The 20,474-nt window shown below is 46.1% G+C and overlaps 2 protein-coding genes and 1 long non-coding RNA gene across 7 annotated transcripts in view; 1 reads left to right on the forward strand and 2 right to left on the reverse strand.

Annotated features, from left to right (window-relative positions):
• The window catches only part of LOC111843587 (proteinase-activated receptor 4-like), a 62,787-nt gene that overhangs the window by 14,412 nt on the left and 27,901 nt on the right, over positions 1-20,474 (reverse strand). For 2 of the 5 annotated variants that reach the window (XM_072717466.1, XM_072717463.1), the window contains exon 1: positions 6,521-6,987. The exons of 2 other annotated variants lie outside the window; for them this stretch is intronic. The gene's annotated coding sequence lies outside the window, so the exon portion shown is untranslated. Of the gene's footprint in view, positions 1-6,520; positions 6,990-20,474 lie in introns of those variants that run through there. One more of the 5 variants, XM_072717469.1, reaches the window with a different exon arrangement.
• On the forward strand, positions 2,369-7,483 carry LOC111843735 (uncharacterized). The gene is made up of 5 exons (XR_011993603.1): positions 2,369-2,832; positions 3,007-3,184; positions 3,520-3,579; positions 5,956-6,111; positions 6,498-7,483. It is a non-coding gene; the product is annotated as an uncharacterized lncRNA (long non-coding RNA).
• LOC111843746 (proteinase-activated receptor 4-like) lies at positions 9,087-15,913 on the reverse strand. Its single transcript, XM_023811571.2, has 2 exons — positions 15,766-15,913; positions 9,087-10,147 (listed from the first exon to the last, which is right to left on the reverse strand). The coding sequence occupies exons 1-2, from the start codon at positions 15,911-15,913 to the stop codon at positions 9,087-9,089; spliced, it is 1,209 nt and encodes a 402-aa protein (XP_023667339.2).

Genomic DNA, 20,474 nt, shown 5'->3' on the forward strand with positions numbered 1-20,474 from the left:
ATAAAAGCACAAAATATACACACATCAGTACACACATGCATAATATGCGATCATACAGGTATTACATTATTAAATTATTAAATATGATTATTACATATTACAAATGAATAGTTTAGCAAATGGTTGTCCCTTTGAGCCAATAAATTTATGTTGTGAACATCAGCAATATCTCTTAGTATCTTTTATTCAGTGTAGAATTTCAGAATGTAATACTTAATGATTTGTTGATTCTGGCTGATAAACACACTGACCTGTGAGTAATGTGTGTTTCAGCACCATTTTTTCCCAATTCAAGCACGGTACATATACATACATGCACACGTGCGTGCGCACACACACACACACACACACACACATATTTAAATCAATAAAAAGCTTTTCACGCACCTGTTTTATTTTCATAAATGAAAACTTTTGAATAGTGTTGTGTGTATCAGAGACATACATCTTGGCACCTTGACAACTATGCTTTGTTCTGTCAACAGCTGAGACGTCATCTTCTCGAAAGCCTTTTGAATAAAATACAAATGGGATTCAGTGCAGCACCGCTAAATTTACCTGAAATCTCTGTGTCGTCAGGAGCTGTATCTTCTGCAGGCCCTATATAATCGCATAGAAGTGCCCCCTGATATCACACAGGCTTTGCAAGAGCTCTTTGACCTTGTGAGGGCACATCTGGATCGTCCAGCCCCATGTGCCATAGTGGAGGTCGCTGCCTATTAACCCAACTTCTCATCAGTTTTAACTCTAACCCAAGAAGCAACTAATAGCAGGGGAGTGCTGCTCTCAGGATCTGAACTGGTTTTGTGATGTTGTTGTTATTCACATTTTACTTACAGTGAGCCATTCTGCACTTACTTTTATATACAGTAAGACAAAGCAGGAAATCCCTGCATTATGATAGCAGACTGTGTGGGAACAAATAAAATTGAATGGGATATTAGCAATCCTGCGCTGAATTTCAAGCACTGCTTTAATTAAGTACACACACACAAACACAAATTAAATGTTCACAGATTGATATGCGCCGGTATCCCGTGCAATTTTATTTGTCCCCGCACAATCTTCTATATGTGTGTGTGTGTGTGTGTGAGTGGGTTTACCTATCCTTACGTGATAAATATGCGTTTTTTTTCCCTTATGGGGACCGGTTTCCTGGTCCCCATAAGGGAAAACTCTATTTTATAAAAATCGGTGACAGCTATGAAGAAACTACAAATGCAAAAACTCTTGTATTTTGCTTGGTTACTTATGGTTATGGTTAGGGCAGGGTAGGGGTTAAGGTTGTCATAGTTAGCGTTAGCATTTTTCCCATTGAAATGAATGAGCAGTCCCCATAAGGATATGTTTACCCTACGTGTGTGTGTGTGTGTGTGATTTCAAGTACCACCTCAAACCAATATTACCAATATTAAAATAGGATCTCTGAAAGATGTTAAGATGTAAGTGTAAGACTTATACTTGCTTTGACATCATGACGGTGAGAAGCTGGCTATTCTATCCTCGACTGGTCAGTGATCTTCTTCATCTTCATCCAAAGCAACAGCCAAGTGTAGTTTTCCAAGTGACCAATCAAAGGACCGGAGACATCAGCCACTGTTCCCGCCTCCAAAGTCTCAAAATTCAATCTGTCTAGCGAGTGAGACGATGGCTTTTCTGTTCGCGGATGCTGTTGTGTGCGCTCATATCACATACACACGTGTGGTTTTTATGTGCGCGGGTTTTGAGACGGATTAAACAGCATATACGACTATTTACGTACTGACCCTCTATTTGTATTTCGTTTTTTATACTCTGTAAGTGTTACACATAAGTGTTTGTCACAGATCACATGTGGCTTTGACTTAAAATTAAACATTTAGCCCACTTACATACATACATATATATCGTATATCGCTATTTTGCCTAAAAATACCGAGATACGGGTTTTGCTTCATATTGCCCTTTTACATACATATCAGTCTGTGAATGTTTCAGGTTTTTGAACATTAGCTTCATTCTCAGACAAACCCCTAACCCCCTGCTTTTTTCTGCTTTTATTATCTTTTGACAAACATTTGTATCCAGAGAGTCTGAAACCTTACAAATTTCTAATTTCTAGCTTAATGATACTTAATGATATTTTTTCACATACAAAGCAAGGCACTGTTGTGTTCTATTTTTACTCAGCTTATGTGGATCACACATCAGTTCCTTGTATATATGTGGAACATGCAAAGTTCTAGTATTTGATAAATGATGTCTAATTTAGCATATCGGTGACACTAAGGGTGTGTCCGAAATCGCGCACTTGCGCACTTTTAGTGCGCGATTTTAAGGCGTAGTGCGTTCACACTGACAACTAAGCCAAAATTAAGTGCATTGAAAGTATCCGGATGGTGCACTGAAAACGGCCAGAAAACGCAGTGCAGATTGCAGAACGATTGACAGTTGGACACTACTCGCACTAAACGGACGCCATTTTGACTACGTAGCGGAAGGGGAGGGACTTTCGGCAAGTTTAAATAATGGCGGACAACACAGACACGCAAGCTCAAGCGGAGGCAACTGCGTCATATAAATGTAACATTAATAAAATTATTTTACTGATGTATACTTTGGTGTGTAGCCTGTCACTCTCTGACGACAGTTATAGATAAGTTTGAGTTTGCGATTATATCGGCTTAGAAGAGTTCGCACACGTAAATGTTAGCAATTTTTTAGCCGGTTAGGCGGTCGTAGATAAGTTATATACACGCAAATAAAACCACAAGGAAATTCATTGTAAACAAAACACGGCAAATATTTTGGGGCGCTGGAGAATCGCGATCAAATGCTAGTCGGTCACTTCCGGTAAGTGCAAAACGTTAGTGTTCCATTTATGACAGCACTTACCCATGGTAGTGTGCACTACAGGAGGAAGTGCGCACTACGCACTACATCTCAGTGCACTGAGGCAAGTGCATAATCAAAGAGAAATTAAAATGGCGTTAAGCTTGCGACTAAAGTGTATGACTGTTTGACCAGATCCTGTCATGAATTTCCGGAAAAAGCTCCCGGAAATGTCCTGGAAAATGACTCATTAAATAGAGTGGGAACCCTGATATGGAGGCTGTGCGACAGAAGCTTCAAGGGAAAAAAATATCAATCGTTGTCGACGAAACTACCGGTGCAAGAGACTGCAGCGTTCTGAACATCGTCATTGGTGAGGATAATAAATTAAAATACATTATACTAATAAGAATGTAATGCGAATTACATGCATTACGATATTGAAATGTGTTTGTTAGTTATGCCAATAAGTGAAAATGTGCATATTTCTGGTAAAAATGAACTGTATCTGAATGGATAATAATTATTAGGTGATTGTTGGTGATTATCCATTGTTATTCTGTTATTTTGCCCAAGCAGTAATAGGCTCCCTCCACAACAACAAACTGGATCTCAATGATGTCTGGGCAGTGGTCACAGACGATGCTAATGTGAAATACATAATTTTCTTTCTTTTGCATGAAAAATTAATGTTTTTGTTGTTTACAGGTAAATGTTTTGCCAAAACAGTAAATGTTCTGCTGAACCCAGGACATGAAGTCATTAAATGTGAGATTTTTTCCTATTGCATTGTTCTTTTTTCTCATCCACTCCATAATTAGACACTTTTTAGGTGAATAAATATGATAATAATGTAAAACATGCAATTCAGAAGAATAAAAATGGAAAAAACAGAATTTAGAAAAAATAAAACAGGATTTATGAAAAAAATGAAATGGATTCCATAAGGCCCTACCATTCTTCTTTAATCACATTTGCATTCATCCATCCATCCTGCTTATCCTACTGGGTCTGGAGCCTATCCTGGAAGCAATGGGCACAAGGCAGGGGAGCCAGCCCATCGCAGGGCACACTCACACACTCACACATGCACATCTAAGGGCAATTTAGCAACTCCAATCAGCCTCAGCATGTCTTTGGACTGTGGGGGGAAACTGGAGTACCTGGAGGAAACCCCACGATGACACGGGGAGAAAATGCAAACTCCACGATGACACGGGGAGAAAATGCAAACTCCACACACACGTGACCCAGGTCCCAGAGGTGTGAGGCAACAGTGCTAACCACTGCACCACATTCATACAGATTTGAAAATGACATTATTTTTAAAAAGGATTTAAAACATGTTTATGAAACTGGTAGCCCTTCGTATGGCTTAGTACCCGTGAAGTAGCTCAGTTTCTAATAGGTTGGTGACCCCTGGGTTAGACAGTCGGATACACACATTACACTGCCTAGCAAACAATCCCAGTGCCTAGCCTGCTTCATGCAATCTCAGAGATAAATAAAGCTGTTTAATAGCAAAGTAGCAGCCCTTTGAAATATTAGTTATATAATGTGCAATCAACACTTTTCTTCTGACATGAAAGTTTCTTGGTAAACCCTGCAACGGCCAGACAAATGGCTGCCTTTGCTGCCTTTACTCCTTATATCCCTCTAGGAAACTATACTGACCCCACAAGGGCAGGAGTATAATTACAGTGGCACCTCAGTTCTGGAACTCATTAGAACTTGAATTTCTTAAAAATCGAACCAACTAGTTCGAAAAAAAATTACCTAGAACTTGATCTGAATCTTAGAAGTCAAACCGTGAACGCCGACCTAAGATAACTTGTATGCGCGGGGAAATGAGTCACGCGGCACGTCTCTCAGCGGAAACAAAGGGTAACGCTTCAATCTCAGCCTTGCATGCGCTGTGATAGCATCGTGCATGTTTACACTAGCTGAATACATATATTTAGACAGTAAAAATACATTTAGACAATGACAGACAGTAACAGTAATTATTATTATATAATAAAATACATTTTAAAGTAAAGATTTCTTATTATTTTAATATTAATGATAAACCATTAATACATTTAACTATAATAATATTGCCGTGCCCAGCGGGGACGGAACAGAGACATAGGCGCAGACGTCAGGGTATCGGGGAATATGGGGTTTAGTTACAGGTAAGGCAGGCAAAACGCAGACGGACAATACAATGACCGGACTGGGGAAACAAACTGAAACGCAGACTAAATACAGAGGACTAATGACAACAACCAGAAACAGCTGATCACACGGCACACGAGGTTAACGAGGGGGCGTGGCACACAGAAGGAGCGGACGATCGGGGCAGGACACATTGATTTTTTTTTTTTTACTTTACACATTGTTTGGATGCATTTATTTTCTTACTTTGTAAATTACTGTTTTGATAAATGTTCTTAGATGTGTTTAGTACAGTATATGCTTTTCTTGTTTCGTCCGGTTCATTTTGTGTTTAAATGCTAAAAAAAAAAAAAATTCGGTGTAATTTTTTGGGGCCGGTGTAATATCTAATGGGGAAAATTCGATCAGAACTCGAACTTTTTAGGATTCGATCCGGAGTTCTGAAAGGATTAAGTTTGAGTTCTGAGGTACCACTGTACAAGTAAGTAAAAAAACATCTGTTAGCGAACCAGTGTTTGTTAATTAAGAGTCATTTAAGCTTGTGTGTTTTTTTTTTTTGGGTGGGGGGGGGCGTAGTAATGGCAGTTCATACCACCAGAGTTGGAGGTATGAATCCCACTGATCTACTAAATGTGTGTGAGTCTGAAATCTATGGCCTGCTGGTTTCCTCCAGGTACTCCACATTCCTGCCGCAGTCCAAAGACATGTAGTCGGAAACATGAGTCAATGCATGTGTGCGTGTTCCCTGAGATGGACTGGGATCCCATTCAGACTCTACCCCAGCCTTGCCAAGGATAGGCTCCCATACTCCCAGGGTCTGCTTACCTAAATGGGGATATATCAATAAATACACTTGAATAAATGAATCAATGCAGTTGAAATGAGATGTTGATGATGTGTATTAATGGTAACAGTGACTTAAAAATTACAGTCAGGATATTAAAATTGATACATTCCCATTGGGAAATTCTCTTTATGCCTCTGTAGGGGAGAGCAAGTGGGTTACAAAGGGCAGCCATCCATAGCAGCACCCAGAGAGGAAGGGGTTAAGGGCCTTGATCAAGGCCAGGCTCAAACCTGCGACCTTACAATCACAGGCACAGAGGCTTAGCACCACACTCTGCTGTACATATACCTGTAAAGGTAAGATATAAGCTCAACACGCAAGTTCAGCCTCGCCATCTTACGTTTGATGTAAAAAAAGCAAATAAATACACACCAGCACACAACTGTTTAGCGGAAGTGCATGCGTTACCAGCTGTATGTGCCTCTCGGTCGGCGGCTTTTTTCGAAAAGCTTTACTTTGCCGCTGTTGTCACGCCCACAGGGGCAGGGCCAGACAGGTGCAACACATCAACAGACGATTAGCCGCCAAAAAAGAAAAACCGAAAAGCCAACCCAAACCTTCCTCGCGAAGTATTGCGCTGATGTTTCACAGCCTTACCGAGCATTTGTTCTGTCTTTCGTTTAACCTTGCCTTACCTGTTAGCCCTGTGTGCTAACCTTACCTTTCTGCCTTCCCTCCTCAGTCCAGCTCCCGTACCTGACCCACCTGTCCTGCCTCTCCTGTTCGCCCCTCCTTGTGTTCCCCGGTCTTGTGTCTCTCCGTCGGGCGGAACCCTCTGGTATCGACCTCGGCTTACGGACAATGACCACGATTACTGCGCGCCGCTTCTGTTCCTACCTCTCAGCTTACCGAGTCGGTGACATCACCCCTGCCCGTCGCTCTCTTTCCGCTTACCTGGGCTGAAGAACGTGTGATCACACTCTGTGCCGTATTGAACATTTCCTGTATTCCTTCCCAAACCGACTCATTAAAGCTCTGTACTCCCTGCACTCCTGGATCCCTGCTTCTCTTCCTAGCCATACGTAACAGCTGTGATGCCGTATCAAATGTTTTTTAGTAAATTAGATGTGTTTTTCACTGTTGAAAGCGTTTTGCTGCTGGCACAAAGTTTACAACGAACGACAATGTTGTTTTCATCTTTACCTGACACAAAGTCGAAATAATGACTGTACTTCCAGCACTGCCCCCCCCCCCCTGATAAATTTGCTAACCCCCCCATCGGTCGCATATGCATGATATGCTTCTATGCTCAAATATGCGTTACAACAAATGCACTGTCAGCAAGGTGTTCTCGAATCACACGCGGGGGAAGGGGGGGCACAGAAAGCAGCAGCTCAGCGCGCCTCTGGTTATCGTCAACAAACGCCGGTCGCGAGCGGAGTTAAGGAAGAGGACTACCGGTGAGTGAGTAAGTCATTATTTCTAAAAAAGAAGAGTTGAAATTATTTGTTCTGTAAACTTTACCGGCTGGACTGACGTGTTTTTTTTAGTGCCGAATTTAATTACCTCGGTACTATACGCTATTTAACTTGCTTTCTGGCATGTAGATTTGTTTGCAAAAAAGCACAGCAACAGGCGAATAAAACTGTATTGAGTGTGTATAGCATGTACTTGATTACTGTATTTCAGTTTGTTTGCCAGTGGGCCATAATAAAATATACAAATGTACTTGTAATGCCTTTTTATTTTATTTTTTCATTTTTGGGAATATATGTAACATTTTAGTGTACATAAAGATGCAGCAACAGTCAAATAAGTCAAAGCTGTATTGAACATAATTGGAGACTAGTGTGGTGTTTTTAAACTTGGTTAAGCTTGTTCCCAGTAACAAAACAATTCATTGAATAACACGTATACATAACACATTAAAACCGGTTTATTGTGGAACTCAAAATGTTAATTGTACAATGTCATTGTAAGTCTATGCACATGTGATCACTGGAATATTAAATGTAACACAAGAAACCAAAGTATATCAGTAGGTGATCCCTTAAATCTTTCTCATAGTTTTCAACTAGCTATACTAAAACAGCATAACAGAATTCCTGAAATTCAGCTCGGCTGTTGGTGTGACACCCCAAGATTTTCAATGGCCCCATCTGGCCTCCCCTATGAGAAATTTCTGGAGGCGCCACTGACTTTCAGTTGTTGAAAGTACACCTCTCGCCCTCTCGATCATCCTCCATGGTTTATTTAGCTTTTTGGTTAGTGGTGAGCATAATCTAGTCTGATCTGTCGTGTGTTTACGTCATCATAAGACAAGCCATTTAGGACAAAATACTATACAAAATTTACCAAGGGGGGACCACCCCTGGTCAGCATCACATTCCCAGGCTGCAGTTTTCTTGCCAGTCCACCCCTGCCAAGGTGAATTGGTTTAGTCTTGACTCTTGGTTGATGTGTTGTGGGACTGGGAATGTACTGATGCTCGAGTGTCAAATTAACACTTTGAAAGGGTTTAAGTCATCAGGTGCCCAGTTAGAAAAAAGACAATGAGTATAATAAATATGCATGTAATGAAATGGGCTAGTGTCACGATGGGACACAGTAAAGGATGCAAAGGATTTATTACAGACTGAATACAAGAAAGGAACCAGGAAACACAGGGACCATGAGGGGTCAAAACAAAGAAATAATATAACACTAGTGTGTTTGTTAGCCAAGAGTGTGTTTGTTAGCCTGTGGTGCTATGTTGCTTGCTATGCTATTACACATGGAGCGACAGAATTCTGTTTTTTGTCCAGATAGCTTACATAACATTGGATATACAATGTTATGTAAGTTCACACTTTCATCATGATAATATGTGTAGCTTACAGCAAACCGATTACAACCTAACTAGCACATTATTGATTTGGTTAAGCTTCAGGTCACATCATAAGGTGTGTGATTGTATTGACTAGGTCCTGAGCTCAGAAAGGGGAATTCCTGCTGTAAGCTAACTTAAAATATGTCTATATTATACTAATATTTTGCATCTTTTGTTATACATTAAGTCTTTTGGGGTGTCATGCCTAAAAAATCCAAGGAGGTTTGGTTCATATTGTGAAAGTTTGAGAAATTGTGTATAATATGTATATTTAAGCACTTTGAGTTATATGCTTGATGGAAGAATAGGATCCTTAGATTGATAATGACTTTGTTTAAATAAGATAGTGAGCTAATTGTCACTGGCCCAGAGTAAGAGGTATAAATATGTTTTACCCAACAATTACATATTTAAGACATTTTACAAACTTCCCATACAAAACTACTTTAGATTTATTCTGCATCACACCTCCTGGCACAGGTAAAAAAAATTCATCTGCCCCCAAAACTTAGACAGCAAGGTGTTCCTGGATTGGCTGCTGCTTGACAAATGTATGCCGCTGTTATTGGAGGATACTTGTTGCCCAGCACGGCAGCAGCAGAGCACCCTGAGAACTTTGCCCCTGAAGTCATCAGACACATAGTTGTAGATGAAGGGATCAATGCAGGGACCAAAGCAGCTGAAGGCCAGGCTGACTACATAGGACACACTGAGGTTGTCCGTATTGTCTGCGCACTGCAGAAGCAGGAGGATGTTGCTGGGGAGGAAACATGCAAGGAAGACCAGCAAGACCAGGGCGGTGAGGCACGCAGCGTGGGAGTAGCGGTGCCCTCTGGCCAGAAGGGTTTTCAGCACGGCGCCATGGCAGAAGAGAATTACCAGCAGAGGGAGCAAGAAGCAGAGACTGAAAAGGCTGGCATAGTAGGGGAAAAAGAAAGTGGTCAGCAAAGGCTCAAGCTGGGCATCATGACAGGTGATAACGGAAGGGTCGCTCAGCAGGTAGGACTGGCGAAAAAATAACAGAGGCAGCATGGCCAACAGGACCACCACCCAAATGGACACACTCATGGCCAGGGAGGTGCGATGGCTGCGCAGGGTCAGAGCACCAAAGGGGTGCACCAGAGCTATATATCGGTCTATGCTGATAAATGCCAGGCAGAGCACAGAACCATACATGCTACCATAGAGCAGCGCTATGACCAGTCGGCACAGTGGCTCGCCGAAGAACCAGTTCAAACCAGCAAAGTAGTAAATGATGCGGAAGGGCAACATCAGAAGGAGGAGCATATCCAGCACTGCCAGGTTGATGAGGAGGATGTTGGATGGTATCTTCTCCGTGTGGAATATCAGCACCCACAGGGCCAGGATGTTCGCTGGGAGCCCAACAAGGAATGCAACTGAGTAAAGGACGGGCACCACAATCACAGTGGTGGAGCTCTGGATCTCCAGCTTGTCTTCTTCTGACACCAGGATGAAAATTCTGTTTGTCTGGTTGTTTCTCTGAGCTGTTATATAACTTTCACCTAATAAGAGACAGAAACAGAGGAGTGCAATGAGTATCACCTTGCTACTACTTACTTTGGTCAGGGTCCCAGACATTATAGGACACAAGACAGGGGTACACCCTGGACAGGTCACAGAGCTCCTACATGCACACTACACGAGGAGTACCTGTAAGCTCCCTAAACAAAAAGCAGAGGCGAAGTCAAGCCCCCAAACCTGGAAGTCTGAGTGTTATTCACTAAACCAATGCCTTTTAGTGATGGGCAAAATTACGCTTTTTTGAGACATAGTTCATTTGATTCAGTTCATTTAAAAGATTAGTTCTGATCACCCACTTGTTCAGTGGCACTTTCTTTTTGCATAAAATGAATCTGAAACACCTGTGTTTCGATATGTCAAAAAGTAGCCCATTATTTAGGCTAAATAGTGCTAAGGAGTAAGCTAAATACCACTAATAAGTCATGGGAGTCATCAGACCCCTTATGATGAATACAAACATAGATTCACGTTTTCCCTTGCCCAGATGCGGGTCACGGGGGTGGGGCTCGATGGCGAGCGCCTGGTGGCCAGGCCTGCACCCATGGGGACTGGTCGGGCACAGCCCGAAGGAGGCACGTGGGTCCCCCCTCCAATGGGCTCACGACCTGTAGGAGGGGCCAAAGGGGTTGGGTGCAGTGTGTGTTGGGCAGTGGCCGAAGGCGGGGACCTTGGCGGTCCGATCCTCGGCTGCAGAAGCTAGCTCTAAGGACATGGAATGTCACCTGTCTGGTGGGGAAGGAGCCTGAGCTGGTGCACGAGGTTGTGAGGTTCCAACTAGATATAGTTGGGCACACCTCAACGCACGGCTTGGGCTCTGGAACCAGTCTCCTTGAGGGGGGTTGGACCCTCTTCCACTCTGGAGTTGCTCACGGGGAGAGGCGCCGAGCGGGGGTGGGCATACTTATTGCCCCCTGGCTGGGCGCCTGTACATTGGGGTTTACCGCAGTGGACGAGAGGGTAGCTTCCCTTCGCCTTCGGGTGGGGGGACGGGTCCTGACTGTTGTTTGTGCTTATGCGCCAAATGGCAGTTCAGAATATCCACCCTTTTTGGAGTCCTTGGAAGGGGTGTTGGAGAGCGCTCTTTCTGGGGACTCTATTGTTGTGCTGGGGGACTTCAATGCTCACGTGGGCAATGACAGTGAGACCTGGAGGGGCGTGATTGGGAGGAACAGCCCCCCTGATCTGAACCTGAGTGGTGTTTTGTTATTGGACTTTTGTGCTCGTCACGGATTGTCCAAAATGAACACCATATTCAAGCATAAGGGTGTCTATATGTGCATTTGGCACCAGGACACTCTAGGCCGCAGTTCGATGATCGACTTTGTGGTCGTGTCGTCGGACTTGCGGCCGCATGTATTGGACACTCGGGTGAGGAAAGGGGCAGAGCTGTCAACCAATCACCACCTGGTGGTGGGTTGGCTCCGCTGGTGGGGGAGGAAGCCGGTCAAACCTGGCAGACCCAAGCGTATAGTGCGGGTCTGCTGGGAACTTCTGGCGGAATCCCCTGTCAGAAGGAGCTTCAACTCCTACCTCCGGCAGAACTTCACCCATGTCCCGGGGGAGGCGGGGGACATTGAGTCCAAATGGGCCATGTTCCGCGCCTCCATTGTGGAGGAGGCTGACCGGAGCTGTGGCCGTAAGGTGGTCGGTGCGTGTGGCGGCGGCAATCCCCAAACCCGCTGGTGGACACCAGCGGTGAGGGATGCCGTCAAGCTGAAGAAGGAGTCCTATCGGGCCTTTTTAGCCTGTGGGACTCCGGAGGCAGCTGATGAGTACCGGCGGGCCAAGCGGAATGCGGCTTCGGAGGTCGCTGAGGCAAAAACTCGGGTATGGGAGTAATTTGGCGAGGCCATGGAGAACGACTTCCGGACGGCTTTGAGGAGATTCTGGTCCACCATCCGGCATCTCAGGGTGGGAAAGCGGTGCGGCATCAACACTGTTTATGGTGGGGATGGGGCGCTGCTGACCTCAGCTCAGGACGTTGTGGGTCGGTGGCGGGAATACTTCGAAGACCTCCTCAATCCCACCGACACGCCTTCCATTGAGGAAGCAGAGTCTGGGGACTTGGGGGTGGACTCTCCTATCTCTGGGGCGGAGGTCGCTGAGGTGGTTAAAAAGCTCCTTAGTGGCCGGGCCCTGGGGGTGGATGAGATCCGCCTGGAGTTCCTCAAGGCTCTGGATGTTGCAGGGCTGTCTTGGTTGACACGCATCTGCAGCATCGTGTGGACATCGGGGGCGGTGCCTCTGGATTGGCAGACCGGGGTGGTGGTCCCCTTCTTCAAGAAGGGGGACCGGAGGGTGTGTTCCAACTATAGGGGGATCACACTCCTCAGCTTCCCTGGTAAGGTCTATTCAGGGGTGCTGGAGAGGAGGGTCCGTCGGATAGTCGAACCTCGGATTCAGGAGGAGCAATGTGGTCTTCGTCCTGGCCGTGGAACAGTGAACCAGCTCTATACTCTCGGCAGGGTCCTGGAGGGTGCGTGGGAGTTTGCCCAACCAGTCTACATGTGCTTTGAGGACTTGGAGAAGGCATTCAACCGCGTCCCTCAAGGAGTCCTGTGGGGAGTGCTCCGGGAGTATGGGGTGCCGGGCTGCCTTATAAGGGCTGTTCGGTCCCTGTACAACCGGTGTCAGAGCTTGGTCCGCATTGTCGGCTGTAAGTCGGACTGCGCCAGGGCTGCCCTTTGTCACCGATTCTGTTCATAACTTTTATGGACAGAAATTTCAGGTGCAGCCAGGGCGTTGAGGGTGTCCAGTTTGGTGACCTCAGGATTAGGTCTCTGCTTTTTGCAGATGATGTGGTTCTGTTGGCCTCATCAGACTGTGACCTTCAGCTCTCACTGGAGCAGTTCACAGCCGAGTGTGAAGCGGCTGGGATGAAAATCAGCACCTCCAAATCCGAGACCATGGTCCTCAGCTGGAAAAGGGTGGAGTGCTCTCTCCGAGTCAGAGATGGGGTCCTTCCCCAAGTGGAGGAGTTTAAGTTGTTCATACGTGGAAGGATGGAGCGGGAGATCGACAGGCGGATCGGTGCGGCATCAGCAGTGATGCGGGCGCTGCATTAGTCTGTCATGGTGAAGAAGGAGCTGAGCCAAAAGGCAAATCTCTCGATTTACCAGTCGATCTACGTTCCTACCTTCACCTATGGTCATGAGCTGTGGGTAGTGACCGAAAGAACGAGGTCGCGAATACAAGCGACCGAAATGGGTTTCCTCCGCAGGGTGGCTGGGTTCTCCCTTAGAGATAGGGTGAGAAGCTCTGTCATTCGGGAGAGACTCAGAGTAGAACCACTGCTCCTCCGCATCGAGAGGAACCAGATGAGGTGGCTCGGGCATCTGGTCAGGATGCCTCCTGGACGCCTCCCTGGTGAGGTGTTCCGCGCCTGTCCCATTGGGAGGAGGCCCAGGGGAAGATCCAGGACACGCTGAAGAGACTATTTCACCCGGCTGGTCTGGGAACGCCTCGGAATTCCCCCAGAGGAGCTGGTTGAAGTGGCCGGGGAGAGGGAAGTCTGGGTTTCCCTGCTTAGACTGCTGCCCCCACGACCCGACCCGGAGAAGCGGTAGATAATGGATGGATGGAAGTCATGTATTTGTTATTGAATTATAATGTAAGTCTCTCAACATTGTACTTTAGCTACTCATATTTTTTAAAAACACACACCTACTTGGTCAGGTAACGAGTTCAAACACTAATAATTCTTGGTTAAAATAATTTAAATCATGAAAATGATGCATCTCTAAAATCCAGTCCCCTATATGCACACTCTCTTCCACATTCCGAGTCCACCAGCTGTTTCAATTACGGCACTTAGTAAAGTACCGTGAAGCTAGCAAGAATAAGCAAGAATAATGAACCAGAAGTGCTTCCGCTGTCATGGTTATAACAAAGTATTTTTCAAAGTTAAAACATCTGTGTTCTGAGATATCAATGTGACTTGTGGCTTCGCGAGATTACACCAAGATTTTGCTACATTTCTCATAGCGAAAACAAATTCCTTTCAGCCTCGTTTCCATGACAGCGTTACCATCTGAAAACTGGCCATATTGCGATTCTCTGAAGCATCATGGAGTGGGCATGCTCTGATGGTTAAAGGAGTGTACGTTCCAAATTCCAGTTGACGTGTAAGGTGTACACCCCCTTCTAAAGCCCACCCACCCATTAAAAAGTGCTGAAAGTCAGAAGCAAAAAGAAAAAAAAACAAAATAGAGAAAAACAAAAAAAACATGTAATTTTATTTTTTCAAATATATTTGCAATGTGTATTTTCATTCTGATACTTAATAAAACTGCAGTAAAAACACCTTAAGTTTTCTCTTTAAGCATGACACTTATACTGTGCATGCTAATTTCTCTTTAGTTGAGGGATTTATTTAAGGGTGTTGTCTTACGCTTGAAGAACAACTACTGAGTGGGGTATATGGCTATAAGCTTTGCATGGGGGCAAACTTAGGAGTTAAGTTAGCATTCATGTCATATTTCTGAGAACAAGCAGAACAAAAAGAACAAATCTTTGCAGGTGAGTGAATGCGAGTGTGTAGTTCCTGTACGGGACTCATTCCCTGCAAATGATTGGTTTGTGAACATCGCACCATTAATGTTTTTATTGTTCAACACATTTAAATAAATGACAGCAGTGGGGTAGGTGTTTACTTCCCTTTTTGAGCATTCTTGTAGCTCTTATTAGCATATCAAATTGACTCCAGTGTAGATTAAACTACTGGTGAGTGTCATTAAGTTGCATCTTTCCTGGTTGCTGTTAGTTTCCCTGACTGTTCCTGCTTAGACCTGTTTGCTGTTGACCCCCAATCAAGGGGCTGTTTGCATGCCCAGGCCAGTGGATAACCAGTTCTACTGGACCATACCTAACATGCTGCTGATCTTTCTGTTTTTATTCTGCAATTTCTCTGTATTTTTTTTCTCTTTCATTCTTTTTATTTGAGGTCTCCCTGCTCTCTTAGGTGGTTTGCATGTTTTTTATTTTATTACCATTGTACCATCCATCCATCACCATAATAACTTAATCCCAACTGGAATCCCAGACCCAATCCTGGGAACAAGGGGGGGGGGGCAGGCAGGAACCAACACACCACAGGGTGTGCCCACTCAACCAATAACAGGGCCAACTTAGAGATACCATGCACAACCCAGGGATCAAATCCAAGACCTTCTTGCTGTGAGACAGCAGCACTAACCACTGTGCTACCTTGTTGTCCACTAACATTGTACCAGCTTTGATCAATTCTTTTGCCAACTACGTGTGTTGTTTTAGGCTTGCTTTGATTTTGTGCAGGGTGGTTTGTTTTATTGTACCTTTTTCTTTTGGTTATGGAGGGTGACAGTGTTCCCTCACAGCATGGAGGTGTGTTGGACATGACTGATGATTTGCTGAAACGCATTATGTTCATCGCACCATGATGAAGGAGCTCTTTCAGCAGGACTTCCCTGCTGGTTCCACAATGTTCACTTTGGGAGTTGCTCTGTACATGGGTGTTCAGTGTGGGCAAATTAAATATTTTGCATTGATTACCCAGGCCTCCACATCAGCACTCTCCCTGAGCAGGCATGCAGGCAGCTCAGACTCAGAGGACGCAACTCACCTAAAAGAACAGAGCAATTCTCAGTCCAATTTAAGCAGTCCTCATACATCAGGGGGAAGGAGAGGTTGGTCAGGTTGCTCTGACCTCCTAAAATCCAGCAGAGTGCCAGCAGCAGCTGTAGGGCTCGAGTCGCGGGAGGCCGGGCCATGGAATCGGGAACCTCTCTTCGTGGTGATCCGTTATGTTTGGGTTCTGCCTGCATCTGCTCCAAGGGGACAGGATGTGAGACAGTCTAGCCTCCCCTCTATACAGAGCTTATGGGCTTTCCTCTTTCCAGGAACCCCCTCCTTTCCAGTTTCTAATACAATCATATAGACACACTTAGGTACTTTGGCAAAAAAAAAAGTCACACTTTTTCATATTTTATTGAACCACCTTTAACTTTGTTTATGCTGCAAATTTGTCATGGAATTGTTTCCACGTGCTTATGCAATATCACAACATTTTTTTTATCCAAATTTGCATTAATTTCTTGCTGAGAACCTGTATTGATGACAGGTGACTTGAACCACTCCATAAAGTCTTCAGCACATCTGAAAGCTTTCAATGGGGTGAAGGTCAAGACTCTGCGGTAGCTAATTCATGGGTGAAAATGATTCCTCATGCTCCCTGAACCAGACTTCGACAATTCAAGACTGATGAATCCTGGAATTATCATCCTGCAATATGGCCATGTCATTACGAAAGGAAAAATCCATCGATGAGATAACCTGGCCATTCAGTAGATTCAGGTACTCAGCTGGCTTCACTTTATTGCTGCATAACATTGCTGAGCTGTAATAATGATCCAATCATTGGCTATTAACTACTTGCTGATTTACACATGGGTCCATACACACAAATGTACACAATCTTTAAAATTCACACATTTTTAAGTATGCACACTCACATGCACAAACATGGGAACACCCAAATACATATGGTCTCAATCGATGGTGCACAAATGTCACTCATGGCCAGAGGGGGCAAGATGCAAGGAAGGCTGAAGAGCCAATGGAGCATGTGAGTAAGGCGTGTATGCTAGGTGGGAAGAGTGTTTAAACAGGGTGACCAGACAATCCATGCCAAGGAGGACACTTTGAGCTACAACTGGATTTGTAAACCACCATTACAGTCAAGAGGATCTGGATTTCACTTAAGCCCTGTGTAGCTTAGTTCTTTCCCTGTTCCACCATAAATGATTCAGCTCAAGAGCTGTGTGGTAATTAACACAAGGAGTTTAATCAGGCGTGTTAAATGAGGGGAAACCCAAAAATGTGCAGGGCTCTGGCCCCCCAGGACTGGAGTTGGGCACCCCTGTGTTAGAATCTGTGTGAGTTTGAGTTGTGGTGCATCTGCTTGTTTCAGTTTGTAGTTCTGTTCCTGGGGGGTATTTTTCATAGGTCGCTTAAATCATCTGAGATCAGACACCTCATCTTGGATGAGTTAATGCCGGTGAAACTCATCTGGGATAAGTCAGTTTTTCAAACGCAGCTGTGTAGTAGACTAGTTTAGCTGGATCCATTCATCTAAGATGATTGCGTGCGCCTGCGCTGCTTGAAAAGCCCATTTATATCGAGTCTAGAAAACTTTATTGGCAAGTCTCTCATTGACTTCCACAAAATGTCAAAAAACAGGGTGCAATTTTTCACGCAAGCCGAGCAGGACCTTTTATTAAAGGGGTATGATGAATTCAAAGATTTAATATGTACTAAAGAAAAAACATCAAAAGTGGCCCAAACCAGAAAAGACGGCTGGCATAAAGTGTCCGACAAATTAAAGGTGAAAGCAGTTTTTAGTTATTGTATTTATCACTTGAATGTAGTATTACGTTCATTGTTTCATTATTATTTAATTGTCATAATTACAGAAATAGAATACAATCATACAGGGCATGAGAACAAGTTAAAGTGAAGTACAAAAATATACTTCAAACTGGTAAACATGACATTTCATTCATATATATGTGTGTGTGTATGTATGTGTTTTAAGTTTTTGTATATGAAATTTAGGAAATCTTTAATATTTATAAAACATTCCTTTTGAAGCTAATAAGAAAAAAGCAGACAAATATTTCAACCCAAACAGACTTTGTGAATTGCCTGGCAAACTATACTCTTTGATATATTTTCCGCATCGCCTGAAGTATACAAAAAAGTGCCGCTTGCAAATATCTCAAGGCAATGCACATTGTCTGTGTGGCTGTGAGAGCCCGACTTCACCTAGTTGGACTTCTACTATACGGAGCTAATAAATCTTTAAGTATAATATTCCATCTCGGCTGAAGCGGTATCTTTCTAAAAGAATATCATCCGGCAACAATAAAGAATCTTGCAGATCGTGCAAAACCCTCTCAATTTGAAATTCCCTTCTTATTATTTGTGCACCGATTGCAATTGGTCGCTCATCCATTAATGGTGAGGCCATGAGTGAATGGATTTCAATGCACGGACACTGATTAAGTGTGTGAGCTAATCAATGTTTACATAGAACAAACCGAGCAGGTTTGAGGATTTGGATGTACTGCTATGATAACACATCCAGCAAGAGTTTTGAAAAACCGACAGATGCAGGATCATGCCAAATCGTCAACAATTACACCCAGCTACACAAGTAATCCACGTACGAAAAACACCCCCCTGGTCTGGTTCTATTCCCTTACCTGTTGACTTGTTGTAGTTAGTCCTTGTTAGTTCAGTGTCCTAGTTGTCGAAGGCACAGCGCAGCAGACCGATTACCAACGGCTCGGTCTGCTGCAAGAAGTTGTGTATTGGCGGTCCCAGCCCGAGGTCCAGGAGGACCCCGTAGCCCTGGAACTGGCCAACGGGGGTGCGGACCTCCTCGCGGAGGAGCGCCCACCCGAGCAGGAGTATCCCCTCCGTCGAAGAGCGCATCGCCTGGATCCTGGGCGAGGTGTCTGAACCGGTTCCGCCTTCCGCAATGTGCGGCCGGAAGAAGCGGAGAGAGAAAAACGGAGTGCAGCAGGAAGAAGCCCCGACAATCTTCCTGGGAGCCTGCTCTGTGTTCCCCGCCTGGGAGTCAGCCAGTGGGAGTCAGCGCGCCTGGCCGGTAAGGGGAACAGCGCCGTGAGGGACGCCATTCCCCGAATCCCCACGGCTCTTAAAGGGGCAACATCCTCTTTAAAGACACGTGCTCGGGCAACCGTAATGGATGTTCCAGACCTGCCCAGTGTTCCAGACCTGTCTGTCTTGGTAGTACGACCTGCTGCAGCCGCTGCACCCGAGGTCCTCGCGCTGCCCGCTGCTTCGCCTGAGGCGCCTGCTACGGCCCTGCCTCTGACCGCTGCTTCGCCTGAGGCGCTTGCTGCGACACCCCCTGCTGGCCACGTGTCAGCGGCGCCCCCTGCTGGCCGCACGCCCGAGGTGCCCACTGAGGCGCTCCCTGCTGGCCGCACGTTCCGAGGTGCCTGCTGAGGCGCCCCCTGCTGGCCGCACGCCCGAGGTGCCCACTGAGGCGCTCCCTGCTGGCCGCACGTTCCGAGGTGCCTGCTGAGGCGCCCCCTGCCCGCGGCACCGCCTGACCCGCCTATGCCGGCGGCGCCCCCTGCTGGCCACGTGTCGGTGGTGCCAGCAGCTCCCCCTGCAGCTGCTACACCAGAGGTCCCAGGCCTAGCCTGTCTCGCCTGTCCAGCCCGTCTCGCCTGTCCAGCCCGGCACGCCTGCGGCTCCGGCTGCACCGCCTGCCGCCTCGCCCGAGGCTCTGACTCCTACGCTGACTCTGTCTGTTCTAGCTCACCCAGCTCCGGGCCCCACCCGCCCTGCCCCCTGGCTTGCCCTCTCTTGCCTTGGCTGGGGCTTGGGGTGCGCCTGCGGGTCCTGTGGCTCCGGGTCGGCGGTCGCCTGTGGGTCCCCCTCCGACACCTCGTAGCCTGGCCTCGGTCCCGCCTCCGACTCCTCGTCGGTCGCCTGCGGGTTCGTCTGCTCCGGCATCCCCCTCCTCCTTACCTTTGCTGGTGCCCCCTCCGACTCCCTCCTTGTCTCCTCCGTCCGTCCCTCATCCTGTCTCCTTGTTCCCGTCGTGGTCCCCTCCTGCTCCCTCTGGGCTCCCTCGGGCTCCCCTTTGTCCTCCATCCATTCCTGTCTGGTCTCCCCTGTCTGCTCCTGGTCCCTTTTTCCCTCCTGTCTCGGCTCCTTGTCCCCCTGTCGTGCCTCCGTTCACTCCTGGTCCTTTTGTTCCTCCGTTCTTTGTGCCCTCTGTCTCTCCCTTCCTGGTCTGTTTGTCTGCGTTCCCTGTTCTGTGTCGGGTCCTGTCCTGGCTTTTGCCCTTGTGTTTGTTCTGCGTGTCTGTTCTATTTCCGGTGCCCCGTTGATGTTTTGGTTTTGTCTTCCAGGTCCTGTTCCCTCGTCTCGTCCGTCACCTCCCTTGGGGCGCGCCCGGTGTGCGCGCCTTTGGGGGGGGTTCTGTCACGCCCAGCTCGTCCAATCCTCGTGTGTGCCACGCCCACCTCGTTACCTCGTGTTAATTCCCGATTGTCATCACCTGCTTCCTGTTCCTCTTAGCTTGTCCTGTGTATTTAGTCCGCGTCTGAGTTAGTCTTCCCAGATCTGTCATTGTATTGTCATGATGTTCGTCGATGTCTGCCCGGATCCCTGAATAAACCCCGTTTGTTCGTATTTACGGCTTCGTATTTGTGGCTAATTTGCCACATTTCTGCCCAGCTAGAGCTGCCCTGGTCAACCATAAGGGAGGTGACTGAAGGTCAAAACATT

Source organism: Paramormyrops kingsleyae, chromosome 10 (assembly GCF_048594095.1).
Source record: "Paramormyrops kingsleyae isolate MSU_618 chromosome 10, PKINGS_0.4, whole genome shotgun sequence".
NCBI classification, from domain to species: Eukaryota; Metazoa; Chordata; class Actinopteri; order Osteoglossiformes; family Mormyridae; genus Paramormyrops; species Paramormyrops kingsleyae.